This window comes from Tubulanus polymorphus, chromosome 6 (assembly GCF_964204645.1).
Source record: "Tubulanus polymorphus chromosome 6, tnTubPoly1.2, whole genome shotgun sequence".
Classification (NCBI taxonomy): domain Eukaryota; kingdom Metazoa; phylum Nemertea; class Palaeonemertea; order Tubulaniformes; family Tubulanidae; genus Tubulanus; species Tubulanus polymorphus.
The window spans coordinates 4,363,968-4,382,781 of record NC_134030.1 but is presented as its reverse complement, the minus strand read 5'-3'; the positions used below and the strand labels follow the sequence as shown (position 1 = coordinate 4,382,781).

Sequence of the window (18,814 nt, the reverse complement as noted above, 5' to 3'; positions counted from 1 at the left end):
AGAATATTAAATGATATAATTGAGAATACAAATAAATGATTTAAGAAAAAATCAATGATATTTTGGTATTGAACTGAGATTTGACCTTGAATCAAATGATTGAGATATTTAAGATCAGTAAAATTATACATTTGAGGTATTGAAAACTCGATATTTTTGTGATTAGTTTTTGAGATTAAGTATTAAAATAATTGAACTTTCAAGTAACTGGTGTATTCAAATGAATAAAGATATTACCTGAATAGAATTGGGTAAGTATTTAGCAGTTTAGATATTTGAGATTTGTGCTAAATTGTTGTGTATTGAATATTTGAGGTAACCGAGATAAGTAATTGAGATAGTTGAGGCTTAATAACTGAGATAAGGTAATGAATAAAAACTTACTGATGATACAAAACAGGTCGAGGGACCCGCTGTTCTTCACCGCCTCGACCTGTACCGCCCGCAAGATTTCAAAAACAAATGTGTACGACATTTTTCAAATTCTATCTTAATCTTCTTCTTCTGCTGCTGTATGTGTGTTGTTGGTCGTCGTTATTTTGATTTCTGGTGCTGCTGTTGATGATACTGATATCTGCTGCTGTTGCGTAATGGATGCTGCTGCAATATTAATAAAAGAATCATTAATACCAAGATATTAGATAATCAATCAAGAAACATTTCATCAACAACAAAAAAATCAAATGGACGTAGCACAACTTACCTGAAAATGGCCGAACTGGAAATAGTGACCCCGTGACCGGCCTTATATACCGACACCGGCGTGACGTCATATTGCACAAGACTGACCAATGACTAGTAATGATATTCCCGCCGAGAAGTAATGAATGGGATTGTTGCCACCAAAATGCCGTTAGATTCGAATCCTGTAATGGTTCGCGATACTATTTCTTATTAGGGGTGCCTCCACGTAGGAAAGCGCCGATGCCCATGTGCCAGTTGCACAGTCATTAAACACTAGTCTAAAACCGACTTTAGTTATGTGGCCAATTTACCAACGTTATATGTGGTCAACTGACTAAGACTATATAGTCTTAAAATGTAAGATTACTAATGGACTTAAGAACGACTGATACAGCTGGCCCTTAAACTGAGCGTTGTATTGGACAGGGATTTTCTAATTTGACAGGAGCGATTTTTTGTTCAACGCTTAACTTGAGTGATGACAAAACGTAATACATTGGAGATGAAAAATATGCAGTGTGATCTTATTGGAAATTAGCATTTAAATTCCGACATTCCGACTGTAGTTGTGTCGGTAAATTGTAAACTGTGTAAACTTTGATTGTAGTTATTCGTTTTTCTAATCATAAAACAGGCTTATTAGAATAACATAGGACCTTCGGTGAATTCATCTCCTTCCTGCCCATTGGCTCTTTGATAATTCGTCTCGGGTAGATGTATCATTGTCATTCACTTAACCTTCTACCTTGCACGTTCGCCTGATCTTTTTGAGGTCAATGCATCACCATCGAGGACTAATCGCCATTTTGTCGTTAATAGAAATACTAACGTAATAAAATCTTAAACGGTCCTAAACTTTTTGTTCTGGCATATATGGGTTTAGTTATCTATTGAATGAGACCATAATACGAATTTCGATGAACAGGCTACACTTGAGCTTGAAGAGGAGGTCCTAAACTTTGGAATCAAATTAGTCACACTATAAAATACAGTTAAAGTTTGAATATTTTCAAATCGAGGATGAAACGCCATTATTTACTTATTAATTTATAATCCTCTTTGAAATCCATTCCAAACTGTCATATTCATGTAGCATATTGAGTGTGTTGTATTTCCATAATCCAAATATTTATCGTAGTTATATTTTTAACTTAGTTCTTTATTAACCAACTACTACATTTATTCTAACATTCCTTTTTCGTCAGTCACCGACAAGCCTTGCCTTTTTCTGAAACTCACTCTTATTTTACAACATACAAATTGTTTCTAAAATAAATGAACAATGAATAATTTGTTTTAAATTGTTTTGACTATGGGCTAAGCCTGTCCTGGACGGCAGCCACCTCTTATACCTTCCAAGGACCGGCGCGACTCAGTGAAACGAGCCGGCGATGCGAGACTCAAGTTCCCGAGTCCAATGTCCATGATTTATTCATTGTAATTCCATGTTGTGTGATTTAGTGTTACGGGATTCCGGGGTTTCCCGAAGAATGTAAAATCAAACAAGCAACAATTTTGGTTGATGTTGGCCGGGATTCAAGTACTGCGTCATAGTATACCCAGATCTAGTCAGTAACCTGTCTGTGGTTTAGTTTCACGATCGGATATTTTCACAAACCACAGTCAGGAATGGGAAGGTCATTTTTGTATGAAATCTTCGTCAGCCAATTTGACTGACGAGTAATTTGCCTGGCATTTCATTGTCTCTTAAGATATCCGTCAAATTTTTGTTGTAATCGACACACAACAGATTCGTAGTTTGTCTGATACCTATAACACCTCACCTGACGATCTTAATCCATGTGCAAATCGGCCGTAAAGTGAGAGTAAATTTCCGTAGAGTCAACAGCTGCCATTTTGAAAATTACTGGAGGTGCTGGCACCTGTGGACTGAGGCCAGGACTACAGCACAAACTAACGAAGCGAAACGACGAAATTGAAAAATATTAAGAAATCAACACTTATTCACATTTTTCTTTTACCAGAATTTATTATTTCATTATTTATAATGGAAAACACGAAGATTTGAAATATAGGTTGGAAAACCATCAAAAATAAAAATTGTCGTTTCGTCTTGAAAGTTTTATCTAAATCCTTGTAGGTCCCCTTGTCTTATCATGCCACATGTGCAATACAGAGAAATGGCGGCCAATGGCGAAATTTGTAAGGAAATTAATTAATTTCTCAAAATAATGTTGATTAATCACTCGAAACATACATAGAATTGGATTATTTCGAAAGGTACCTGTGTTAGTTTGTGAATTAAGCCATTTATTGTGGACTGAAGTGGATAGAAAGTATATTTTTGAAGTGTTACTTTTTTCAACCGTGTTTTGGTCCTTGTCATCCCTAACGTTGGTATAAGCCCATCCGATTATAAAAAGCTTACCACCAACGATTAGGTAACTAACTAACCCAGATCTATTCTGATTAGAGGCATCAGTCGCGAAAAACATGGTTATTCTATAACTGGGTACCGAACCCATATATATAGAATAGAAATAGAAATCGTATGAATATTAATCGCCGAAATCGATAGCAATAAAATGTTCAATAAAGTCTTCATTAGAATTTGAGTGGGTACGAGAGACAGGTACAGAGACGGACTGGGTACTAGCGGACACATGACGTCTCCGTATACTGTTGTTTAATTCTCAACACCACCACCTCGAGGCAGCACGTACCGGTAAAGATTTATTTTTAATTTCCGGGTTCTGAAAAAATGGATAAATCCAGCTCAAATACGAGTTTTGTGCAGTTCCAGCGATGCGTACTCTGTCGTAGGAATCACAATCAAGGCAAGAAGCACGTATACTCGAAACACCACCAGGAGACATTGAAAAGAATGCTGAGAAAATTTGAAATAAAGGTATTGAACTGTAACCTAACTGTCTGAAAACGAAGAAAGCACACGACAGCTTCACCAAGAACCTTAGTGTCTGATGTACCACAGAGGTAAAAGTGCAGATCCGCACCTCTCGTGATTGACGCAATCTGCTGAATGACACTGACAGAATCCTGTCTAAAATCTTTCTACTCTCTCTAAGTGAAGATATCTTAAAATTAACCAATGGCAATGTAGGCTACTGAATTGCTGATGACATTTTGAATCTGAAACAATGATATTGAACATAATTGATTGAACCGTTTACGCGGAGAGGTGCGGATATGCACTTTAACCACCAAAGACACTAAGATGCGAACGAAATTTTCTCGATACTTTTAGATCACTGCAGCTTTAAACCACCAGAAATCCAGTTTCACTAAACCGATTGTGAAAAATAAACTCTCTTTACAAACCTCAAACATTCAGTTTTCTTATTATTATATTCATTCGGAGGTTCCTTCATCATAGTCTGTGCTTGATGCGATATAAATACAGAAATAGCAAAAATGACTCCATTTTTTCACTTTGAAACTAGGCATTGTAACACGTAGTTCGTTAGCAACAAGACAACTTGAGCGATGCGTGTCTCATCGCTAAACAGCGCATCATTTTTGTAATCGTACTAAAATCGGCTTTATCCTCAAACAAATATAATGAACAAACACAAAACGTCATAAGGTTAGTGTAGATAGTTTATTTATCAAAATCGGTTGTTTATTTGCTGAGATATCGCAGTTTAAACACAGGCAAAAATGCTGACAGTAGTTCTGTCGGCAAAAGTCATACGAATTTGAATGAACGTGTCTGGGTGGGTGGTTACACAGGATCGTAGAGCAACGTAGATACACTGTGGAGACAGCCACACTGCCAGGACTGAGTGAAACGACAGCCAGCCACAGGGGCTTGTATTTGAAGTTTTAAGTTTGGGGGTGAACTGTAGCTTAGATCATCCAATATCCAAGGTACTTTATATATCTTTTTTATAGTACCTTGGATATTGGATGATCTAAGCAACATTTCACCCCAAACTACAAATACGAGAAAGACAAGAACAGAGTCAGAGGCGCAGCTAAAACTGTGGAGCGACAAAGAAAGTGACCTCGTAATGATAATCGATCCTTCAAGACAGATTACATATAGTATATGTATTGCATATTTTAAGGTAAATGAAGCATTGAAGACGCTGGACAGACCGATCATCGAGGATTTATGTTGGGGGAACGGCGTCAAGTTTTGGTGTTACTTTTGTCAGGAGGAATTTGAAGTTCATTTGAAGATGTTGACATCGACAGTGAGATACGGGAACCTACTGGAACATCTGAAGAGGTATTTCACTCTTCACGTATTAAAGGTTTATTCGAGTCTGATCATTTTGTTTGTTTTATTTTGTCAAAATGAATTGAACATTTTCTTTCTATTTTGAAGTTCAGGTCATGTTAGTTCTACTGATGGATTCTGGGGCGCTAATAAGCTGCATGTAACCGAAAAAAAGATTTTCATACTATCTGAAGAAGAATATGAATCGTAGGTTTATTTTTCATTTTTCAAGTCGTAGAAGCCCCAGATGAAAGATTATGATTATTTGATGGACATTATTTCTTTCCACCAGTTTTCAAGTAGCCGCTATGAAAGCTGTCCAGCGTTATGAAACAGCTAAATATCAAAGTTTACAACAGGTAGGTTTCAGTGGATAATGAAAACATTGACATATATGCACTGTTCTGAAAAAGATGACTCCCTCTGTTAAATATGACCCTGTATCTGATGATACAGTCTGCAGAGTAATAATACCTTGAGTTTTCCTTATTCAATCAGTGCTTCCTTTCAGGATGGGGCTAAAATAATCGAAACAGAGCAGCATCAACAATCAGTGATTCATACAGCTCTACATCAACAGGTTGCTGCTGCTGCTACTGCTGCTTCTGCTGCTGAGGTTCGTGTCTCAAAAATGTATCCAACCTCAGAAATTCAATTCATGAATTTATCATTTCATACTTATCATATCTTATACCGAACTAAATTTCATGAGCCTAGAATCAGTAAGATCACAATAACCGTGATGAAACCCCACAGTTATTGAAAGTCTTTAACAGTTTATTTGGAATACTAGAAATATTTTATTAAACAAACTTTCAAAAATTATGGGATAAAACATTTAAAATTTTGTTTCGTTTGTAAAACATAATTTTTCTACCATTTTGTGAAATGTTTGTTGGCTACATCATTCATGAATTAGCCAGTATACTTTTCATGTTACTATGTTGATTTTTCCTGAATTGTTAGTCACAAAATAATATCCCGAATGGTCGAACGGAAGAAAGACTGATGACTTTTTCGAATCCACAGGTATGTACTTATGATGTTCTGGCTCGGGATTCGTCTTACAATTCAGAGAATTCCCGAGTTATTTTTCCCTGCAGGGAATTCCGACTCCTTTCTTGAAAATTAGGTAAAAGCAGGTTCCACAGATGTGAGTTAGAGTTAACTCTACTCTGAGTTAAAAGTTAGTTGATTTTCAATAAGTTGACTCTAGAGTTGAATTTAACTCAGAATTGTGGAACTGGGTCCAGGGTACAAAGAATGGCTGTAAAAAGAGCCCCTACTGGATTTAATCAGGAATGTCTGGTCAAGTCAACGAATTTTGGATTTTCTAATCTAAGAGGCCAGCTGATGCAGTTGTTCATTTGAATGAGTATTCATTCCAACTATTTTATGTACCAATCGTTTGACATTTTAGCCTTCTTGTTCGAATGGTGTCACGTCTTCATCTAGTTTTTCATTGACGGCAGCTGTAGATGATGGAATCTCAACTGAAATGCGTCCAAATATTGATGACTACTATGAGCAGGGTAAATAAGAATTTCATACTAGAGGAAACATTTTCTATCTCTTGACTGTCATAGGGAGTTACTTCCGAGAACTGTTAACCTTATAAAACAGGGTTCTATACAGATCAGGGAATTCCGGATTTAGTCTTGCCTGCTGGGAGAATCAGGAAAATTAAGACTCTTTCCCTAAAGATCATGGACCCAGTTTCACAGATGTGAGTTAGAGTTAACTCTGAGTTAAAATTAGTTCATTTTCAATGAGTTAACTCAGGGTCAAATTTTAACTCCGAACTGTGGAACTGAACCATTGAGAAGTCAAAAGTATTTTAATTTTTGGTGTCTCGTTCCTGCACACTTGTGACGATCTTATCTGAATGAATCCTTTATTATGATATGTGTACACATTTTTCACTCAACTTTTAGCTGAAAGAAACAGAAGTAAAAAGAATGATGCTAAAACCTGTCCTCGTGTCGATAAACCCTCATTTATGCCGATGTTAGAAAGGGTTTGGAATAAAAATGATGGCATCAAAAGGTAATGAGCAAAACATCGAATGACTTTATGTCTATGAAACCGGGCCATGAGCAGAGTTCCAGGCTGTAGAATTTTGTCGATATTTATTGCAGGAAAGCCTTCAAGAATCAAATCAAGCGCGACATAAAGAACCTGAAGATTCCCGAATTAAAGCGAACATCAGTGAAACAATTAGCAGCAGAAACTGGTGTCAATCTATCAACACATTTACCTATTCATAACAGACGACCTTACAATCATCTGACGTAGCTTTTTAATCTTGAAATTTTCCAATAAAATTGATTTATTTTCTTAAGTCGATATTCTTTTTCATGTAAGTGTACTTGGAAATGGTTCATCTTGTCCTCGCATACAGTGGCAGGGAATCATACTGTTAGATGCTGCAGTGGAATCTCGTTTAAATCTATCACTACAAGCAACCGCTTTGAGGTATAATTCCCCCTCACTGGTTGCAGTTCAGGGACCACTGTTGAGGGTAGCACACTTTGCGTAAAAGGGCATGATCCATGACAAATAAGGGATTTCTGAGGGTCTTCCCTCACAGAAAGTTTCAAAGATTTACTGCTTTTTGGTACAATTTCCTGTGCAAAGTGCTTTCTAGAAAATTAACTGCTTTGAGACGTGGTTTCCAGGCAATAAAGACAGGACTCTGAAAAATGGTGTTGCCTTTCAGTTGAAAATGATCTGCCTCATCTAGTAACTGATTTTTACATCACCTGAAGTTCATTGTAACAAGATTCCATTCTACAACCATAGAAATTCACCCAAGTCCACAATATTGTCGTACATATTTCTTCATCTATTTTATTCATTCATTACAAGTTCTAAATTATAAAAACTTTCATTGTAAGAATTACAATTACAATGTGTGTAATAAAATGATCAAAATAATATCTACTATACAATATCATTAAACAGATTAACTATCATTAGATATATTCATTGTTCAGTCTACTTTAAACATATGTATCAATTTATGTACATTCATTCTATTTTTGCCAGTATTTGCAAAATTTGGTTATTAGCTGCCAGGAAAAACGGTTCCACTGCAACAAGAATAATTCACTCATAATTTTGGAGAACACAATATTGCGATCCACAATTGAATAGTTCAGTCAAATAAGTAACAAATGCGAAGATAGCAGAAATTCATTCCAAAGAAACAGTACATTCCAGGATTGTTCTATTTCCAAAACCTTATTCATAGTATTAATTATAGCTAATGAGGTTAATAAGATTTTTACATAAGTGATAGCTGGAGATTACAAGCGTTCCATCTGATATTGGAGATGGTGGAGATTCCGAAGTAAGAATCGGCCTCCTCGGTTCCTGAAGCGATGAATATTGAGGTGAATATGAAGGAAATAATCATCAACACGACACTTAACTAAAACTAAATTTTGTTTTGATCGCTAGGCGTGATGGCTTGTTTGTGTGAATACTAAAATAATTTACAAAAACAGCAGCTTGAATTAAATACTAACAGGCATTCACAATTATATACATTGTAGATGATATCAGTGTCTTCACTTCCTAAGTATTGATTTAATATTAACACTTTTCAGAGTCCATGAACTTCCTCAGTTTTTGATTCTGATTCTGAAGTCTAGACACTGCCATCATCTACTGGAGCCCAGCACCAGTTTCACATTTCAAGACGAAATCAATATAAATCTTGAAAAATAATGCATTAAGATTTTTCCATAAAAGCACGATAAAATACTTTCCTCGCTATAAACTATAAACTAACTACTAAACTCGCCATACTAAATGTTTGAATGTCCTCATTATGGTTCTATATAAGACGAGAAGAAAACCAAAATAGAGCTTAAAATGAACACAAAGAGTAGACTAAAAATATTTCAAATCAAGAAAATAAAATCCATAGAAAGAAGTCATACAAAGAGAAATCTTGAAGATTGCGGTTATTGTTCTATTCCACAGTGTCTGACTGTAACACAGGTTTCCGATTACGGAATAACTTCATAAAAGCCGGTCGCAAGTTTTTAATCCAGATTTCCTTTACACCTCATGAATTGCTATTATTCCTGAAAAGCAAATCCGTTCAATCAAAACCAGCTGAATCATAAATTATTCGGGGTAATAAGGGAATCGAGACTCCAGACGCATTTCTTGAAAATCGGGGCCAGTTGCTCGTAAGTTGGTTGAAGCTGTAAGAACACTAATTATTGCTTCAAAATAAGACTCGTTAATTACTCGTCAGTATCGTGCGCTGCGATGATCTCGTGAACGTCTGCTCGACGACGCTGAATATGAGGACGATCGCTCGTGTCGACTATACGGCGTCTGTTCGTTACCCCCGCGATGATTACCGTGATTACGCCGATGTGACTCGTTATTACCGCCGTGTCTCGACGGCATCGGTTGAATTCGATCGTAAACGCGTAGTTTATCGAGGAAACTATTCGGCACCGGTTGAGGAGAATACGGTTGTCCGTTGTACGACGGCGGGAATTGCGCGGGGAAATTATTCGGAATCAGAAAACCCGGAGCCGCAGATAACATATTCAACGGTAATCCCGGGCACGATAGAGACCGATTCGTCATCGAGTTCGAATACGGCTGCCCAGATGGCGCCATCATCTGTACGATCGGTTGTTGTGGTAGCTCGAGAAGCCTCAGTTTTTCCTGATGTCCGTTTTCCCTCGCCGGTATAGAAATGTTCGTATTTTGAACACTTCCTCGTTTAGAGTTCGTATTCGACTGCTGTTCTCGTACGGCTTTAGGAGGTATGACACCGGTGCCGACGTTCGGATGAGGCAACAATCCCAAACCCGGACTGTGCAGCTGGCTGTGGGATGCTCCACTTTTCGTTCGCAGATCGAGAGGATTGTCGAACAGTTTAACACCTTTTAAAATGTTTATCGCGTATGGCACGGACGCCGCGTGTTTGAAATTGACGAATGCGAATCGCTTTTTTTTGCCACTTTCTCTGTCGATAGGAATGTGGACTTTTTCTAATGGCCCTGCCTGAAAGTGAAAAAAAAACAAATGTAACGCAGTATATTGCTTGTTTCAGTTTAGCTGTTGTTTACCTCGTAAGTTAGTCAGTAACCTGTCTGTGGTTTAGTTTCACGATCGGATATTTTCACAAACCACCACATCCGTTGGTGGTAAGCCCATCCGACTATAAAAAGCTTACCACCACCAACGATTAGTAGGCCTATACTAATAATACAGTAGGTAACTAACTAATAGAGTCTGAATTATTTTTACCTACCTGTAGAAACAATTCGTATAAAAGTTCTTCAGTAGTATCGTCCGGAACATTGCCAACAAACAAACACTTCTCTTTTTCATTCATCATAATTTTTCGTTACACATTTATATGCCCAAGATGATTTATTTCAAGTTTCTTTTTCTCGTATGAGTTAAACTGCAGCGTCCCGTGAGATGATACGGGCCTGTGACGGGACGTGGGTCCTCACGGGACAAATGTAGAATTCTTACATGAAACGTCGATTCCACTGCTAGCGTTTTCGAGTCCCAATATTCTTATGTATTCTGCACTTGTACGATTATAAATAAATAAATTCAACTATCAATTGTAATTATTACATTTTCCATTTTGATTTCATCTACAAATAGATAAAGGCCTCTACCGATAAATTCTTATTTACTGCAGGGCCAGGGGGGGCAATAGGGATAAAAAAAATTCACCATGCAGGTATTGGACCCGCGCCGGCGATTCAATTGACAGTCCCGTGAGACTAGGACCCGATTTAACTTACTGTCCCGTGAGAAGACCCGACTCGAACACACTGTCCCATGAGAGGACCCGATTCTAAATAATGTCCCGTGAGAGGACCCGATTCAACACATTGTTTCGTGTGAGGGAACCCGGTTCAACACACTGTCCCGTGAGAAGACCCGACTCAACACACTGTCCCGTGAGATGACCCGATTCAACACACTGTCCCGTGAGAGGCCCCGTTCGACACACTGTCCCGTGAGAGGACCCCGATTCAACTTACTGTCCCGTGAGAGGACCCGACTCAACACACTGTCCCGTGAGAAGACCCGACTCAACACACTGTCCCGTGAGATGACCCGACTCAACACACTGTCCCGTGAGAGGACCCGACTCAACACACTGTCGCGTGAGAGGACCCGACTCAACACAATGTCCCGTGAGAGGACCCGATTCAACACACTGTCCCGTGAGAGAGCCCCGTTCGACACACTGTCCCGTGAGAGGACCCGACTCAACACACTGTCCCGTGAGAGGACCAGACTCAACACACTGTCCCGTGAGAGGACCCGACTCAACACAATGTCCCGTGAAAGAGCCCCGTTCGACACACTGTCCCGTGAGAGGACCCGACTCAACACACTGTCCCGTGAGAGGACCCGGTTCAACACACTGTCCCGTGAGGACCAGACTCAACACACTGTCCCGTGAGAGGACCCGACTCAACACAATGTCCCGTGAGAGAGCCCCGTTCGACACACTGTCCCGTAAGAGGACCCGACTCAACACACTGTCCCGCGAGAGGACCCGACTCAACACACTGTCCCGTGAGAGGACTCGCGAGAGGACCCGATTCAACTTACTGCCCCGTGAGATGACCCGATTTTTAATACTTTCCTTTGAGAGCACCCGATTTTTGATACTGTCCCGTGAGAGGACCCCGTTCAACACACTGTCCCGTGAGAGGACCCGACTCAACACACTGTCCCGTGAGAGGACCCGATTCAACATACTGCCCCTTGAAAGGACCCGATTTCTAATACTTTCCTTTGAGAAGACCCGATTTTTAATACTGTCTCGTGAGAGGCTATCGGTATGAGTCCCCTTAAAGCATGAACAAATCGTATATATTATGTGAAATGATGCTCAGTTATTTATTTATCAAAATCTGTAAACCATATTACATTCGAAGACTATTATTTATATTTAAACATAAACAACATACGTAGGAATTCGAAATCATTAATTGAGCGTTTTAGATTACTAAATCTTTGTCACCAAACTAAATTATTACTTATCATTTTATTATTAATTATTACTTTACACGGTAAAAAAAGGTTATCATCTTTCAACTCTTTCATATTTCCCCTTTTACACTTCCGCAACATTTCCAATTCTGGAAAATGTATTATGTAGCTTTGAACCAAAAATTATCAATTTCCTATTGGATGAGAGAAAACGCCTTGTATGTAAAGACACCATAGAAAGAAAAACATTTAATGAAAATAGTATTTTATGAACCATTGATGAGCACCACAATAAAAAAGTTGCAATACACGTAACTAAACAATTGAACAGTTTTAACATGAATGACGAACATGCCTGTCGTTTTATTCTTGCACAACAATTATACCCTGGTGGCTTAATGAGTTATTTCAAAATAGTTCAAAATAAAAACATTAAACCTACAAATTCACTCACACTCTGGAAAGCGTAAGGTAAACTAATTAATCTTAATTATTACTAGAAAACTAAAAACATTGCCAAATTTTCCTTGTCTTAAGAGATTTCTTCAAACATTATCAACTACTTTTTTCACAAATTTTACATTTGAAACAAAGCAGGGTCTGATCTAAGCACTAGTCCAATTGCGCGGGACAAGTATATTTTCATTAGGGCATGAAGGTTATCATCATCACTCATCCACCGGGCTTGTGTAATTCTGTCTCAAAGCTTTTATCCCACTCGATGCAAGGGATTATTGTGTCACAATCGGACTATTCATGTAGGACAAGGTGATTTTTGAGGGGGCAAGTGATATAACATATATGCTTGCCCCAAGGTCAAGTGGCATTTATTCCTTAGATCAAACCCTGCAAACTATCATAAAGGTTTTTCTTCATGATAATTCAAGATAAAGCGAGTATCTTCAAACAAATATGGTTTGACTGACGAAGCTATGGTAACTTCTTAATTATATTATTCAACTTGATAGTAGATATAAATACAACTCTATATAAAGATCAGAAATTCTTATTGTCCCGATATTACAGGCCCCACACAGACGCGGTTAAACTGATATTCAAAACAAAGCTAGGTCAATTATTCTATGCTCCTGCTATTTTCGACAGGGCCTTGATTAGATCAGTATTTTATGAACCACTGAAAAGCACCAAAGTGAAATTTTTGCTATAAAACTTAACAACTGAAAAGTTTCAACATGAATGATGAAAATGTACATCGTTTTATTCACCCAACAATAATATCTTAACCGAGGAATCGTCATGCAAGTTCCTAATTTACACACACTGGAACTGTGTTACAATAACCGTCTCCAACATAAAAGCATTAAAACTGGAGATGAGAAACTCAGATTCACTCTGGAACTCTTAGTATCAATCAATCATTACTTTCACTAGAAAACTAGAATTCTGCCAATTTTGCCTTGTCTTAAAGTTGGATTCTAGTTGGTCTCATCTGTGCACTGTTCCAGTTGGTCGATTTTGGACGAGTTGTTGATCTCAAGCTGAGTTTTTCTTGAAGTTGCAATTTAGCTGCAATGATTAAAAGAAGATATCCTGTAATGACAAAATATTTCATTTAGAATTTAACATAATAATTTCCATAAAAAATCAACTTACATTTCAAGTTTGCTGGGTTCAGTATCGGTTAGAACAATTGTTTGATGCATTTGATTCAAGCTTGGATTGTTCAGTGGGCGGAGCTTATCTGTAGATATTTGATGAGTCGTTGATTTTAAGCTGGGCAGTTTCATATAGATAGGATTTAGCTGAAATGAGCAAACAAAGATATCCTGTAATGAAAAAATATTTCATTTAGAATTTATCGACATAATTCCACACATATCAAGTTACCTTTTATGATCGCTGGTTGACCTTTCATTATCGGCGATTATCTTATTAATTGGTTAGTTAATGCGTTGATTCTAGTTGGCCTCATCTGTGCACTGTTCCAGTTGGTCGATTTTGGACGAGTAGTTGATCTCAAGCTGGGTTTTTTCTTATAGTTGAAATTTAGCTGCAATGATTAAAAGAAGATATCTTGTAATAAAAAAATATTTCAATTAGAATTTATCGAAATAATTTCATGTATATCAAGTTACCTTTTATGATTGCTTGGTTATATGCGATAATCCTATTAGTATAGCTGTATAGTATAGCTAAACGACCGGCGCGCGTTGCATCATGGGTAAATTTAATTTTTAAATGGGTAAATTTATTATAAAACATGGCGGATCTATTAAAGTAGGATTAACGTATCGCTGGTAAATTATCAAATATTTATCCATTATCAAAGCCCATATTCAAGTGCCTGTGATGTGAGGTAGTTATCTCGGGGTGCATGAACTGTCCGTGACTTCACCCAGCACTGGCAGTGGTTGTCTCCACCAGTGATCTCCGTCGCTCTACACGATCCTACATCAGACACTAAGGTTCTTGGTGAATCCGTGACTAATAAACTAATTTCATTAGTAAATGTTTACGCGGTTTCTATGATAGGAAGACCTGTGTTGGTGTGAATCTGAACTGGAAGTGCTATCGGTCGGTATAATTTATAAATTATTCTAGAATTTAAGAAAAAAAAAACAGGCGGATGCTTATAAATTCGGAAGTAGCTGTTGGGAATCAAGTAATTTCATGGCCTTATTAAACTTCCTCCACTATATTGTTCAGCTGACTACTGGCGCGTACTCAACCCGGCGGTGGAACCTCATAATGTAAATCCATTCAACAATAGAGACACAATTGCGGGTTTTCAGAGTTGTTGATATCATTCTGACACGCGCTATTGAATACGTCACCGGCTGACCACGGTGTACACAAGCATAGACCATTCACCTCAGCTTACTCACACTGTGAACATGCTACCGTGGATTCTCCTCCTGGCGATTTTCGCTGCGCTCCCGTTCCTGCTCCTGTTCCTGCTTCCTGAGGAACGACGTCTTAATGTTTTATGTGTTACTGTTTGTCTCTGTGCTGTCCTGTACTGTTCTGTGTTAATTAATCCGTTCTATTTTTCAGCAATTAACCCGTTTTGTTTTTCAGGGCCGATTTCTCTGTCGAATTTCAACGTTTGCTGGAACAAAACTAATGTCCGAAAGCGTCAGCTCTCCTTCGCCGGTCATGTGTCGAGGATGTCAGACAAAGAGTCGGTCAGGAAATTCTGCCCTCTACACGCCCTCATACGGAACACGAAAACCAGGATGATGAGGCCTCACTGCCCCCACCTATCTACAAAGTGTGCTGAGTGATGTCAATGACGGACATATCTGCGGGATTGCGCGGGATACAAATGGAGCGGTTATACTGGATTGTCACGCTACTAGCATTCATTGGTCCTTGTGACCGCCCGGATGAGGGATGATTCTACTGTCACGCTCTTTGTTTCTGGTATTCTGAGTCGGCTGAGGGATGATTCTACTGTCACGCTCTTTGATTTCTAGTTTGAGTGCTAGTTTTCATTGTGTCCTTGTGACAACCCCGGTCAGTGGATGAAGTCTCTTGTCGGCTTGTGAGTGCTAGTTTCATTGTGTCCTTGTGACAACCTCGGTCAGTGGATGAAGTCTCTTGTCACGCTTTTGAGTGCTAGTTGAGATCCTGAATCTCAACCCGGTCAAGCTGGTTGTACTGTGCTATTTGTGTTTCGTGCAATTTTACAGGTTTGTCAGTTACTGACGTCGCCCAGTACATCCTGCAGTGAGATGGGGAATGTGAGGCGTTGTCATTCTGGTTTTCGCGTTCTGTGTGAGGGCGTGTAGAGGGCAGTATATTCCTGGCTGGCTCATTGTCTGGTGTTCTCGGCATGTGACCAGCGATGGAGAGCTGAAAAGCTTTCGAACATTAGTTTTGTTCCGTACCAGGTTTTCATCGCTCTTCTCTTTATTTTTCATTTCAGGACTCCCAAGAAGTTGAAGAAGATGCTGAAGGTGACTACAATGAAGACGATGCCAAAAAAGAACACTGAACTCAGCAATATTGAAAGTTAAGTTGATACACATGTAAATTACGATGCGTGATACGGAAAGGATTGTGTAACTACAGAATATCGTTCTTTCACTCATTTCAGGTTAATCCGGAAAGGCCCATCTAAAATCTGCCCACCAGAAGTGCCTACAAAAGACTCCACCTTGAAGTACCACCAAACACCTGTCGCAAAGACCTGTCGCAACCGAACCTGGCAGTCTTGCATGGCTCATCCTGCATGGCAACAGGAAAACATACATACATAAAGCTAAGTTGATTTTTCATATCTGGGGTAGAATGCATAGGCACTGGTCAAGCTCACCATCTCCACACTACTTTATTGAGGCTCTGTGGCCGGTAGTAAATTGAAATATAGCTAGGCAATGATTGCTTGAATATTTACAATATTAGACAAAATGATTGAGTGAGGTCCTTTAAATATTCTTTGGTCTGATAATTAAAATGTAGATTGGTCAGTTATTGATTAAAAGATTTTGTAAGTACGTACAATTAAGGTAAATTCAATATCTTATGTGACATTTGAAATTATTCGAATGTACCGTAGATATTTCAGGCCTCATATGACTATTGTTTAACTGACAATCAAGATCTAGATAGGACAATTTTTACTAAAAGATATATCAATTAAACTTTATCGTTGGTTGATAGATTTTTCTTTACAAATAATATATTGATAAATTTATTACCATTGAGGCCATACTTTACGATATATATTATGTGCTGCCTCACACATAACAGTTATGAATTTCATAAGATAGTGTCTAGGGATCGAGGTCTGGTGTTATATGGGGAAAACTATGGACTACAGGTCTTTATGAAACAGTGATTTGGTCTCAACACTTTGATAAATCCAGAATAAACCAAAGCTTTAATTGATTTAATTCATTCCTGAAACACTGCGTCTTGTTTTGGGCGACGCATGATAATTGTTGTTTGACTGACAATTAGCATACAGCCAGGAAAAATGGCTTAGATATTCACAATTAAGATGAATTCAATATTTGATGTTAGATCAAAAACTTTTTATATCATAAATATTTATTGAAATATAGCTGAAATATATATTATATTTGAGCACATCTATAAGTGAATCAGTCTCATTGACTGATCAGTTCTGTATCGCCAACTGCCGCGCTTACGACGACTAGCCATGCTTTTCATTATTGGCGAAATTTACTCAAACCTAACTGATTCAATTAATATCTAAAAGCCATACTGTGTGTCAAGTGACGCATATTAGATATAGTTTAACTGAAAATTAGAATCTAAGATGAATTACTCATTAACGTATTACTTAGATCGATTAAGGTTAATTCAATTGTTATGTGAAATTATTTCTAATTCCATGGACATTTAAAATGTAGCTGATACATGTGTATCTGAGCACATTTATTTATCTGTATCTAAGTGATCCTATGGTGTCTTCACACAGCTGTATTAGTTTTGATACATACTGGCAAAATCATTTAACGCAGATTTACTTCCGATCGAATCTGTGCACAAATACATTCCTGGATTTGGAAGGGGGAATATTTCAATTTCACTGTGTATGTCAGATTGAAAGCCTTATTCTGACAGGATATCCTAAACTTAGGTCTTATTCCTCTTGCTAATAGCTCTCTTTTACTAACCCCTCTCCTTCAAACTATTTTCTAGCATCATGACTCGCACCGCACCAGGGAGGTCCGGTCATAACAAGGTCTTTTGGTCCTTATACACAGTGTACTATATAAGGGAAATAAAGATTATATAGCCATTCGGCTAAGGGAATTTCTAATTTACCACTAAAAATATGCTTTTTTATCTTTAATTTCTGATGAATTCAAATAGTGACGAATTCACCACATCTGAAATTCTACTCATGTAGATTTTCAGGCTCCATATAAATATTGTTCAACTGACAATTAAAATATAGCTAGTATGATTACTAATTAATGGTTCGCTTAGATACCTAGAATTTAATTCAAATTAATTCAATGTGATGAATATAAGTGAAACTTATTCAAAATTGCACAGTGGATGAGACGACTGTATCGCGCAATGTCATCTGCGTCTAACTGGGCCACATGTGTGTGTGGGATCTGTTGAATCAGTTAGGTTTTGGGGGATTCTGGGTTAGTTAAGCTAGGTATCAAAAGCTCTGATGCAAAATTAGCAGTTCAAATAGTGATTCATTCAAATTCGTACCGGATCTGAAATTCTTCTCGTGTAGAAATTTCAAGCCCCATATAAAATATTGTCCGAGACAATTTCAATTATAGCTAGGACATTATCAATTAACTTATAGATTAGGTATCTAATTCAGCATCTTCATATAAGGTAAAAGTGCTCAAATCTAAACCATAGGGGTTGATAAGTATAATTCAATATTGGTTGATATATAAAAAATACTGGGTATGTTTTAACTCTGTCTCTTGTGCGTGGGATTTATTGAATCTTTAAGGCTTTGCAGAATTCTGGATTTGCCAAGTTGTGGGAATGATTCGAGGTTTCTTAAATCTGTAGAACCATGTTACTTATAGGATCAGTGTGCTCAATGCTGGCAGCGCACTCACTCTTCAGTTAGTTATATTATCATAATTACAAAATCATTGTATATATTAGGAGCAATATTTAGAATTAATGAAATGGATTAGAATACCATTCACTGGGTACAGATGTCGCCATCTGTGGGTAGAAAACATATCTTAAGTTTATTAACTGACGATGAAGTAAATTTGATAATACGAATATGGTTTAGCTGACAATCGAAATATATATAGGCCAATATAACTAGCAGGTTTGCACTGTATGATGGGCCTGGGTTTCAATAAAAGACACATCAAGAATTTCAAGAAGATAGAAGAGAAAACAGTTCAAAAACGATTTGATAAGATTGATTATGCATTACTTAATTTGTTGTAACTCTGGTATTCCTAGAGATGACTATAGATGCTTTAGTTG

The 18,814-nt window shown here is 37.8% G+C and overlaps 2 protein-coding genes across 6 annotated transcripts; one reads left to right on the top strand and one right to left on the bottom strand.

The window, feature by feature from the left end:
* Nucleotides 1-2,149: 2,149 nt before the first annotated feature.
* LOC141906918 (centrosomal AT-AC splicing factor-like) lies at nt 2,150-7,223 on the top strand. Of its 5 annotated transcripts, none has more exons than XM_074796405.1 (11): nt 2,197-2,252; nt 3,254-3,370; nt 3,443-3,553; nt 4,734-4,897; nt 4,997-5,095; nt 5,181-5,247; nt 5,400-5,504; nt 5,855-5,917; nt 6,309-6,420; nt 6,823-6,934; nt 7,027-7,222. In XM_074796405.1, the coding sequence occupies exons 3-11, from the start codon at nt 3,530-3,532 to the stop codon at nt 7,181-7,183; spliced, it is 903 nt and encodes a 300-aa protein (XP_074652506.1). In that variant the 5' UTR covers nt 2,197-2,252; nt 3,254-3,370; nt 3,443-3,529; the 3' UTR covers nt 7,184-7,222. The 5 variants fall into 5 exon arrangements, with proteins under 5 accessions (XP_074652505.1, XP_074652506.1, XP_074652507.1 ...); XM_074796406.1 differs by having other exon boundaries at nt 2,202-2,224; XM_074796404.1 differs by having other exon boundaries at nt 2,150-3,370.
* Nucleotides 7,224-7,815: 592 nt separating this feature from the next.
* On the bottom strand, nt 7,816-10,374 carry LOC141906915 (uncharacterized). The gene is made up of 2 exons (XM_074796393.1): nt 10,176-10,374; nt 7,816-9,925 (listed from the first exon to the last, which is right to left on the bottom strand). Exons 1-2 carry the CDS (start codon nt 10,260-10,262, stop codon nt 9,155-9,157), a joined length of 858 nt encoding a protein of 285 aa, XP_074652494.1. The 5' UTR covers nt 10,263-10,374; the 3' UTR covers nt 7,816-9,154.
* Between the last annotated feature and the right edge of the window lie 8,440 nt (nt 10,375-18,814).

Excerpts from the sequence above, each read along its gene's own strand:
- LOC141906918 (XM_074796402.1), top strand. The coding sequence starts at position 3,407 with ATGGATAAATCCAGCTCAAATACGAGTTTTGTGCAGTTCCAGCGATGC. Across the intron at positions 5,248-5,399 it reads AATATCAAAGTTTACAACAG|GATGGGGCTAAAATAATCGA; the intron begins GTAGGTTTCAGT and ends GCTTCCTTTCAG. Across the intron at positions 6,935-7,026 it reads AAAAATGATGGCATCAAAAG|GAAAGCCTTCAAGAATCAAA; the intron begins GTAATGAGCAAA and ends TATTTATTGCAG.
- LOC141906915 (XM_074796393.1), bottom strand. The coding sequence starts at position 10,262 with ATGATGAATGAAAAAGAGAAGTGTTTGTTTGTTGGCAATGTTCCGGAC. Across the intron at positions 9,926-10,175 it reads TATACGAATTGTTTCTACAG|GCAGGGCCATTAGAAAAAGT; the intron begins GTAGGTAAAAAT and ends TTTCACTTTCAG.